At 34.3% G+C, this 10,848-nt stretch overlaps 1 protein-coding gene and 1 long non-coding RNA gene across 2 annotated transcripts in view; one reads left to right on the forward strand and one right to left on the reverse strand.

Moving 5' to 3' along the window:
• LOC117577988 (thyroid receptor-interacting protein 11) overlaps window positions 1–10,273 on the reverse strand; it is a 35,211-nt gene extending 24,938 nt beyond the window's left edge. Inside the window, exons 1-2 of the mRNA XM_034263084.2 lie at window positions 9,951–10,273; window positions 9,532–9,651 (exon numbers count right to left, since the gene is read on the reverse strand). Coding sequence (XP_034118975.1) covers window positions 9,532–9,651; window positions 9,951–10,154 — 324 coding nt within the window. The 5' untranslated portion in view covers window positions 10,155–10,273. The remainder of the gene's footprint in view (window positions 1–9,531; window positions 9,652–9,950) is intronic.
• LOC117577990 (uncharacterized) overlaps window positions 1–10,848 on the forward strand; it is a 29,506-nt gene that overhangs the window by 9,290 nt on the left and 9,368 nt on the right. The gene's annotated exons all lie outside the window — the stretch shown is intronic.

A 10,848-nucleotide genomic window follows, 5' to 3' on the forward strand; every position in this document is an offset into this window, starting at 1 on the left:
GCTGAGTTGAGCTGAGCGGAAGTTGTTGCAGCAGCGCCATCTGTGTGTGAATTATGACAATACAACCATATGTAAGTGTGTGTGTGTGTGTTCACAGGCCAAAATTGATTTGGACTCGGATTGGGACACTGTGCAATGGCATTGTTAGCTTCTCAGTTGGGCAGTTAGTGAAAATTGCCACTCGCTTCGTTGATTGTTTATAGAAACCTACAGAAGCAACAGCAACAGCAGTAGCAGCAACAACAACAACAACTACGAACAATGTCAGCTATCAAAATGTAATAAAATAATTGCAGGTCTCTCTCTAGCAACAACAACAACAACAGCAGCAGCAACAGCAACAGAAACTGCACTTAGCGACATGCAACAATTTGCTGGCCAGTTGAGAAGCCAACACAACAACAACAACTTAAATATATTGTCATTTTCATGGGGAGAGAGGGAGGGGGGTTAATAACTCCCCCATAGCTGCAGGTTCATTCAATGGGTAACTCGCTGCTTGACCATTTGGGTATTTGGTTAGGCTCTGAATGACAACTGGCACGTTGAATGAATGGATGGATGGATGGATGGATGGATGGATGGATGGATGGATGGATGGATGAACAGATGGATGGATCGCTATACGACCTTTCGATCACGTTGATAGCTCGCTAACAACAAACATCCCCCCAAAAACAACAGCAGCAGCAGCAGCTACTACTCATCATAACATCATCATCATCATTATCAATGGATCAGTGCTTGCAGTTATTGTGGCTAACTTCAAATTTCCAATTTCGAACTGAATTGCAACTCTTTTCTGTTTTTTTTACAAATATTTCCTAATTCTTAAGTTGCATTTTAAGGTTTTGTTTAAATTGATATTCAAGTTTCTTATATATATGTATACGTACATATATTAGTATATACATTTGGTATATTTGCAGAGTATTGAAAATGAATCGAATTCACTGAATTGCAACTCTTTTCTGCTTTTTTTACAAATATTTTTCTAATTCTTAAGTTGCATTTTAAGGTTTTGTTGAAATTGATATTCAAGTTTCTTATATATTTGTAGATATATGAATTGATACAACTCTTTTCTGCTACAAATATTTTCTATTCTAATAGTATATACATTTGGTATATTTTCAGAGTATTGAAAATGAATCGAATTCAACTGAATTGCAACTCTTTTCTGCTTTTTCACAAATATTTTCTAATTCTTACAGTTGCATTTTAAGGTTTTGTTGAAGTTGATATTCAATTTCGTATTTTTTAGTATATACATTTGGTATATTTGTAGAGTATTGAAAATGAATTGAATTCAACTGAATTGCAACTCTTTTCTGCTTTTTCACAAATATTTTCTAATTCTAATAGTTAATTTTATATTGAAATTCTTCTTTAGTACTCTTTCAGTATATAAATTTGGTATATTTGTAAAGTATTGAAAATGAATTGAATTCAACTGAATTGCAACTCTTTTCTGCTTTTTCATAAATATTTCCTAATTCTTAAGTTGCATTTTAAGGTTTTGTTTAAATTGATATTCAAGTTTCTTATATATATGTATACGTACATATATTAGTATATACATTTGGTATATTTGCAGAGTATTGAAAATGAATCGAATTCAACTGAATTGCAACTCTTTTCTGCTTTTTCACAAATATTTTCAAATTCTTACAGTTGCATTTTAAGGTTTTGTTTAAATTGATATTCAATTTCGTATTTTTTAGTATATATATTTGGTATATTTGTAAAGTATAGGAAATGAATTTAATTCAACTGAATTGCAACTCTTTTCTGCTTTTTCATAAATATTTCCTAATTCTTAAGTTGCATTTTAAGGTTTTGTTTAAATTGATATTCAAGTTTCTTATATATATGTATACGTACATATATTAGTATATATACATTTGGTATATTTGCAGAGTATTGAAAATGAATCGAATTCAACTGAATTGCAACTCTTTTCTGCTTTTTCACAAATATTTTCAAATTCTTACAGTTGCATTTTAAGGTTTTGTTTAAATTGATATTCAATTTCGTATTTTTTAGTATATATATTTGGTATATTTGTAAAGTATAGGAAATGAATTTAATTCAACTGAATTGCAACTCTTTTCTGCTTTTTCATAAATATTTCCTAATTCTTAAGTTGCATTTTAAGGTTTTGTTTAAATTGATATTCAAGTTTCTTATATATATGTATACGTACATATATTAGTATATACATTTGGTATATTTGTAGAGTATAGGAAATGAATTTAATTCAACTGAATTGCAACTCTTTTCTGCTTTTTCACAAATATTTCCTAATTCTAATAGTTTCATATTGAGGTTAATTTTAAATTGAAATTCCTCTTTAGTATTCTTTCAGTATGTAAATTTGGTATATTTGTAGAGTATTGAAAATAAATTGAATTGCAACTCTTTTCTGCTTTTTCACAAATATTTCCAAATTCATTTTCAGTATTTCTTCAATAATATTTTGGTATATTTTTATAGTATTGAAAATGAGAATGGGGATTTTACTTACTTAGTTGTTTTTTGATTTTACCTACGAACAAAGTTGAATTTGTATATTGTTAGCTTATTTTTGCTAAATATTTTCACCATTTATTTTCAAGTTAGAAATATCAAATTGAATTATAACTCTCTTTCTTTTAAAATCTTACAGTTGCATATTAAATTGAAATTCAATGCTCAGAAAATGTTAAAATACTGCAAAAGTTTAAACTCATATTTTTTAATTCAAATGCAAATGAATATTTTAAAATTGGAAATAAATATGTAATATCGATAACATTTAGGAAAAAGGAATTTGAATATGAGAAAGATGAAATAGATTTAGCTCAATAAATTATGATTTACATATAAACATTTAAAAATATTTCAACACAAAAATAAATTACAAAGAAACATTTTGTTAAAAAAAAGAAAAGGAAAGTCAAGAGTTTCAATTTCTTTTTACAGGGTATCAACGTACGAAACAGTTGCGTGTTGAAAAAAGTTGAGCAAAATAGCGAAACCAGGAAATGAGCTAAAGATTAACATTTGAGTTAAGCTCGCTCATCGTAATATGTATAATTTTCGCTAGTCACTGTCTCTTTCACGCACTCTCCCTTTCTCTGTCGCATGTGGAACAAGCGAATGGAGAGACGAACATGAACATGAACACACAATATAAACACACACATATTAAATATGACTGTGTGTTGGTGTGTTGGTGTGATGATCGACGATTGACACGCAAATTGGACAAGGCTCCTCCGATCGATCCATGGCTAACAGGCAGAACCAATGCCGTCCCACCGACGCCAGCAGCAACAGCAACAACAGCAACAACAACAACAACAACAACTGCAGCTGAAAACCATTTGACACAGTTTGACCGAGCGGAACAAATCAACTTTGTCAAATGGAACACGATTCGCTGTTTGCTATTGCGACTGACGTGGCCAAAAAAAAAAAAAATAACAAAAGCAAACAATGCCAACAACTAACCATCACCTGTCGCCCACAACACGTAACTTCATCAACACCTGACGTCCTAACTTAATCTCCTTCTAACATCACATAAGCTTCTTGGATGTTCATGATCCCGACTTCCTGATCTTTTGTTTCTCTCCTAACCTAACACCCTGATGTTTTAGCCACATAATACCCTTATCAATTGATAACTTTTAACTTTCAATTTCCTGAACACCTAAATTACAGGTTAGTAAATTACATCACCCCTTAACCTTCCATCATTCATGTTCATTGTGTTATAACACTGTCAACGTCTTTTTCCCCCATTCTCTTACCTTTCAACTCCCTGATATCTTGGCTCTCGTCCAGTAACTCCATAACAAATTAGCTTTAACTCCTTGCTCTCGGAACTTGCCAAATTTTTAGTTCATCGTCCTCTGAGCTTCCTGAGCTCTTAGCTCTCCCACCCCTAATCTTGTAAAGCTCTTTATTCCCCAAGCTCTTAGCAATATATGCCCTAATTTCTTCCTATTAACTAGCTACACCTATTAGTTCCCTAATCTTGATTGATTCCTTAGCCCTCACCTTTTAGCTTCCTGACCTCCTATCTTCCTTGGTTTCTTAACTCATCCCACCCAAGTCATCTAGCAAACTTCGTTCCTGACTCGAGTCGCTTTGTGATGATGACCTAACGCTAACTTTAGCCATTGGTATCAACTCAAATTCCGCCTCCCTCTCAATTCCCTCTCTCCCCCTATCGCTTTACTGTATTTGACATGTAACATTAGTTGCTAATGCCAAATAGTTTATATTTGTTGTTAGAACGCGACGCTGCCAACATGCCGTGCTTCCGGCCCAATGCATGCCAGCTTCCCTTAACCCCTTTACCCCTTTACCCCCTTACCCCCTTACCCCTTTACCGTCCCTTGCCCTCTGGCAGCCAGCCACCCACACTCCCGCTTCTAATTCCCTTCCACTCATCGAGAGCTCTCCACAATCTCCTGCAGCGTCGCTTCATTACCCGACCACATGTCAACCAGCTTTCAATTTTGATGCTGCCCTGCTCTCACCCCCCCCCCCCCCCCCTGCTTTGACTCATTATCAACGCCAGGTGCGTTGAGCGTCTGCCCGCCTCGCTCTCCTTGTCCCACTTTGCCGCACGTAATCATTGCGTTTAAATTGAACAATTAAACTAATTTGGCTTTAGAGCCGCTGGCGCATGGCAAATATATTATTAGTATAACATATTTCTATTATTTTGTAGACTTTTTTTTTGTTTATCGTTTCCTTTCTTTTTATTTGTTTTGAAGGGCGGTTTTTTTTTAGTTGCGGGGGGAAAACTGTAACTCACCTCGTATGAAAACTGCAATCGCGATTTCCGGCAAAAACAAAAATGTAAAGTAGAAAAAAAAAAAATGCAAACAAAACCGAAGAGAAAAGAAAAACTCGCACGACTGTTAAATGAGTCTCTATGAGTGTGTGTGTGTGTTCGTTGTGTGTGGTTGACCTTCTTTTGGAAAATTTCACACGATTTTCGAATGCAAATTGCGTTTTTGTTTTTTCAGGCCAAGCACCAACTACAACAACTGTGACGCACAACCAAAAAACAACAAAAGTTCAAAGAAAAAAAAAATTAAAAAAAAAAAAAACAGAAAAACGTTTCAAGAAATTAACACTTTATGCGGGTTTTAAACGAGACGGAATCGAAGTCGAAGTCGGAGTCGGAGTCGGGAACCGGGAGAATCGGTTGACGATCGCACGAAATGAAATGAATGACAATGAGCAGGTGAGTCGCCCTTTTATAGGTAGCCGGAATCCAACCCCTAACAACAACCCCAACTCCGGCCAACAAAAAAACCTTTCGATATTGATAAGCCAACAGTTGTCACTGTCGAATCATGGCCTGACCACTTCGCATCCGTATGCCCGGATAAGATAACAATCGACCAAGTTTAACCAAATGGTTCAAATGTTTTGGGGGTGGTGATGGGCTGGGGTGAGGAAGGTTAATGGGGTCGCATCGTCTCCCTGTTATCTGTTATCTGTCCTTTGTCGCCAACCCGCTCGCTTGCCTCAATTATGCACAACAATATGGCGGCTACTATCGATCGATCCGACAGATAGATTACGAATAAAGCACCCACAGATAACATCCGATATCCAGCCGAACGAGAGAGAATGAGACACCTGGACTGTTTTTTTACTTTGGTCACACAAACCAACCAAATAATCATCGTACTTAACAATATTATAATGAAAAAGGATTCCAATAATTATAACCACTTCTCCTTTAAATCATAGATTAAATTTTAAACTTTAAATAACTCACGCTTTATTAACAAATTAATTAAGCTCTGCAAAGCTTCATAGCAAAAGAAGATTAATAATATAGCAACAAATACATTCACTATACAAATAATTTCCAAATATTGTATTATGCATCTATTTAAAATCTTGAGAAACTCTCAAATAAAAAATTATATACTAAATACATATGATCTAGTAAAGGCTTTTAAATTAAATTATAACTCAAGTTACTTGGAATATTTGAGAATGTGTTAACAAGTAAGAAAGCTACAGTCGAGAGTACTCGACTATAAGATATCCACCAATAATTTTCAATAAAAGCTAAGCATTCCGATTTATACCAAATTAATAATAATAATAAAAAAAATTATTATATTCCAAAATCAATATTTAGTATATCGATATACTAATACATTCCAAATATACCACACAGTACAAAATAGAGAAGATTATCAATCACAGCAATAAAGATCCAACATCAGTCATGTAAAATTATTTCTTAAGAAACTTTTAAAATTTGTATCTGATCGCAACTAAATATTTGGGAATCATAAAGAATATAGTTAGTTATCACTGTGTAACTCTAGCCTGCTATTCCATTTTTTCAATTTGCGGGGTCAGAAGTGGAAGTGACAAAGTTCCCAAACAATACAAAAACAAGTAAGAAAGCTACAGTCGAGTGTGCTCGACTGTGAGATACCGCCTACCAATTTGGATTAAAAGCAAAACAGTGCGGTATTAACTATAAAATATACCAAATGATATATTTGGTATATTGATATAAAACCACACTCAAAATATACCACTGCGCGCAAGATATACCAGATTGTCATCCAAGGCAACTAAGACTCGTAGTAAGGAAGCGTTATACAAAAATATTACTTAAATAACTTCTTCAATTTTTATTTTTATCCGATCACAACCAAATTTTCAGGAATCATAAAAAATATAGTTATTATTGTCTGAGCCAATATTCAAGACTCTATTTTGTTACGCTTGTTATTGGATTTTTATTGATTTTCGGGGACGGAAGTGGGATTGGCAAAAATTTGAAACATACTTGATCTGCTTGCAAACGTAACAAATGCAGTCGAAACAAGTAAGAAAGTCACAGTCGAGTATTGCAGTATTTTATCGAAATATACCAAAAATACAAATATACTAAAAATATACCAAATGTTATATTCGGTATATCGATATAATACCACATTCAAAATATACCATAGACGGCACAATATACCAGATTGTCAGCCAAAGCAATTTAGACCCCTAGTAAGTAGGCGTTTTTGCCCATACACAAGTAGTATTTCTCTAATAACTTCCGCAATTTTTATCTGATCGCATAGAATCATAACTACTATAGTTATCATTGTCTACACTAAAATTCGCAACTCTAGCTTTAAAATTACGCTTGATATTGGATTTTATTGATTTGCTGGGTCGGAAGTGGGCGTGGCAAAAATTTGAAACATACTTGATCTGCTTGCAAACGTAACAAATGCATTCGAAAAAAAATATAGTTCTATCTTCTATAGTCTCTGAGATCTAGGTATTTATACAGACAGACAGACAGAGAGACAGATAGACGGACGGACAGAGGGACATGGCCATATCGTCTCGGGGGTTAATGCTGTTCAAGAATATATATACTTTATAAAGTCAGAAATATGTTCTTATACATGCTACATAATATTTTTTTAAATTAAATTATAACTCACATATCGTGGGATATCTGATAAACAAATTAAAATAAAGTTCCCAAGCAAATTCTTATTTATAAAAATTAATAAATGCTTTAAAGAATACGCAAGGAAATATGAAAACTAAATCAAGAAAGAAAGTAAATTGAATTATTTGTAATTATTCGCAGTATCCCCAGTACAACTTATGCCCAATAATGCAGACAAACGCTATCAATTCACTTGGTGTGAAGTGTTAAAAGATTCACCATCAATAAAGATATGAATTCCACAAGTAATGGGAATTTCATAAAGTTGTCACTTCTCTATAAAGCATATTCATTGTTAAAAATATACAAATAATTTGAAGAGAGTGAAAATTCGATTACTAAAATCATTTGCTCATATAAATTTGATTTTAATAGCACTTCATTCATTCATTTTGTATGAATGTCTGCCTCAATGTTCATCTATTAAAATGCTAACTATTTTATACATATAACAAGAAATATAAACATACATTTTAGTATCATAAATTCCTCAAGTTTTAATTCGTTGAAAATGTTCTCGTTTTTTTTTTTAGTTGATATGTAAGCCGGTAAAGGATTTAGGTTTGGTTATAATTATTATAGATATGATCACAATGAAATTATTGTTGTACATAATCATGTGAATCATGTTATTGCTAGCATTATAAATTTTGATCGCTGGGAAAGAAATTGCTTAAATCTATTCTTTAGTTAAATAGAAGAAAATAATATATCAAGTTCGAGTTCTAGAATTCATTTCGAAAAGTATTCCAATTCATTAAAAATTTCAACTTCAATCTGTAGTTACGAGTTCTTGTTTTCTTTTTGTTGATATGTTGATTATAAGTATTATACATAGATATTACTATATTGAAATTATTGTTGTTGATAAAATTATTAAGTTCTTGATATGAAACATGTTATTGCTAGCATTATAAACATGGAACAAGTATTTATTTATTTATTATTTTATAATCTAATTGCTGGGAATTGCTAATTTTTAACTCAAATAGAAGTAAATAATATTTCGAGTTCGAGTTCTAAAATCCTGAGCTACCCATTTCGAAAAGTATTCTCATAGGTATCAAGCAAGTACAGTTGTGTACGGTGAACACAAATAGAGAACGATACAGAGCCCAAGCCCATACCTATATCCATTCCCATTCCCATGCTCAGCAGAGCCCCACCCAATTGCAGTCGCACAATGATATCAGTTGGGTCGCAGGTCGCTGTGGGGAGGTAAGGGTTTCGCTTTCGGTTAAGGGTAGGGTATTGTCGAGTAGGATAGGATTGGATAGAGTCGAGAGGGGATGGGATGGAGCAATGGATTGATGATAGGCGACCTAATCAGAAATAATTCGGTAAATTAAACAAATAGGGTGGCGGGCAGATGACGAGGATGTGTACCTACATATTTTTATATACAGAGATATGAACAGGAGTGGAGCATATGGGCGAATAAAAAAAAAACAGAAACAGAAAAGAACAGAACAGAACACATCCGATTTATGGTGGAGTGGAGAGCGAGCAAATAAAACTTAACACAATATGAAATCAAATAGAAAATTTCGTAAAGTTCCATAGAAGAGAAAATAATAATAGTAATAGTTGGGGTTGAGGTTGCTGCTTATCGCTATGCGCAACATAATGTGGCAGCAGCAGGTAACCAGCATTGATAAGATGACACGTTGCAACGGCAACAACAACGACAACAACAACAGCAACAGATAAGGCCAGTTGTTGCCGTTGCTCCTGAACTGACTTTTTTGCTGTCTTATCACAATTTAAATATTAATTTAGGGATATACAGAGAGCGCATAAAGAGAGCGAGAATATTTGATGTGCAACCGATGCCATTTGCTTATCGTGACTGCTGGCAAACAATGCTCGCTCGATATGGGAAAGCAAAGTTGCCAGATGTATGTACAACATATTATGTTATGTGGATATACATTGAATAAGTTATATAGTTTCGTGCTGCAATGTTGCAAGCAGGAAGTGCAGCAGCTGCCACAAATATAGCCATGTTAATCAATGTGTTGTTTGCCACTCACCAGCGATTTGGTGTCGCCGGCAGCTTCAGTTTTAGCTGCTGCTGCTGCTTTGTTGTTGTCGCTGTCGCTGCTAATTTTTTGGCCTTTCAATGTGTTAATCTGCTTGCGTAGTGCGGCAATCTGTTGTTGGGCAAGAAGAAGGCGGCATATTAAACAAAAATGTCATGTCTCTGGCAAAGCAAATAAAACGCAACGTTGCAAGTTGCTGTTGCTCTTCGTAATTGCTGTTGTTGTTGGCAGTTGCTGTTGGAGAGCAACGAAGTCCTACAAGTGCGAAGTGCGTTCAACTTGCTTACGCAGCTTCAACTGCAACCACGAAACAATATCAACAACAACAACTGCGCAACAACAACAACAACAACAACTGCAATTGCAATTTCGGGGGTTTCCACCGACGACGTCGACGTCGTCGAACTTACCTCACGATCTTTATCCTCGCACACCTTGTCCAGCTGCTCCTTCTGCAGCTGCGTCTCCGTCAGCAGCTCGAGGGCCGTCTTCGTGTTTAGCTCATCGCCACGATACTCTTCATCGCCGGGTCCAGCGGTGTCGGCCAACACTTCCTGGGCCAAGTTCGTCAGTTGTCCTTTGATGGTGTTTAGGCTGTTGTTTAGCCACGACATGCTGCCTGCTCTCTGCGTTCCGATGTTGCATGCACCCTGGGGTAGTGTCTGCTACTTGCTTTGCACGTTCAATTGACTTAAATTTAAAAAATAACTAATTTATTATTTTGCGTGGCATAAGAGCTGCTTCAGCTGATTATTGTTATTGTCATCATCGCTGCTATCGATATATCGTCACGGCGCATTCGATAGTTATCGCCCAGCTTTGTTTGTGCTCGCCAAATAGCTGGCTGCTGTGACGCGCAATCACTCTGCACTCAGCCGTTTAACCGCTAGATTTAGCTGTTTTCGTTCAAAAATTATGTTTTTTAAATTTCAATTTATTTTTTAGGCAAATAAAAATATAAATTTCTTTTTCTTTTTTATTCGCTAACATAAATTATAGTCTTATTTTATTTTAAAAAATTAAATCATTAGAAATAAGAAGAAAGTGTCGAAATATAACAAAAAAAAATAGTTTCTATACTAACTTTCTGGAGTATTATGAAATTTTAATCAAATATGCATGATAAATATTTATTTATTTTATTTATAATTTATTTTTATTTTATTTTTTAAAATGATTACGAAATGTTAATCAAATTTGCATGAGAAATATTTGTTGGCTTATCTGCGTGATTTTTTTTATAGAATTTTTAATTTAATTTAATTTTCACTCAAGCAATTACGATTGTAATATGTAAAATAAATTTAC

This window comes from Drosophila albomicans, chromosome X (genome assembly GCF_009650485.2).
Source record: "Drosophila albomicans strain 15112-1751.03 chromosome X, ASM965048v2, whole genome shotgun sequence".
Classification (NCBI taxonomy): domain Eukaryota; kingdom Metazoa; phylum Arthropoda; class Insecta; order Diptera; family Drosophilidae; genus Drosophila; species Drosophila albomicans.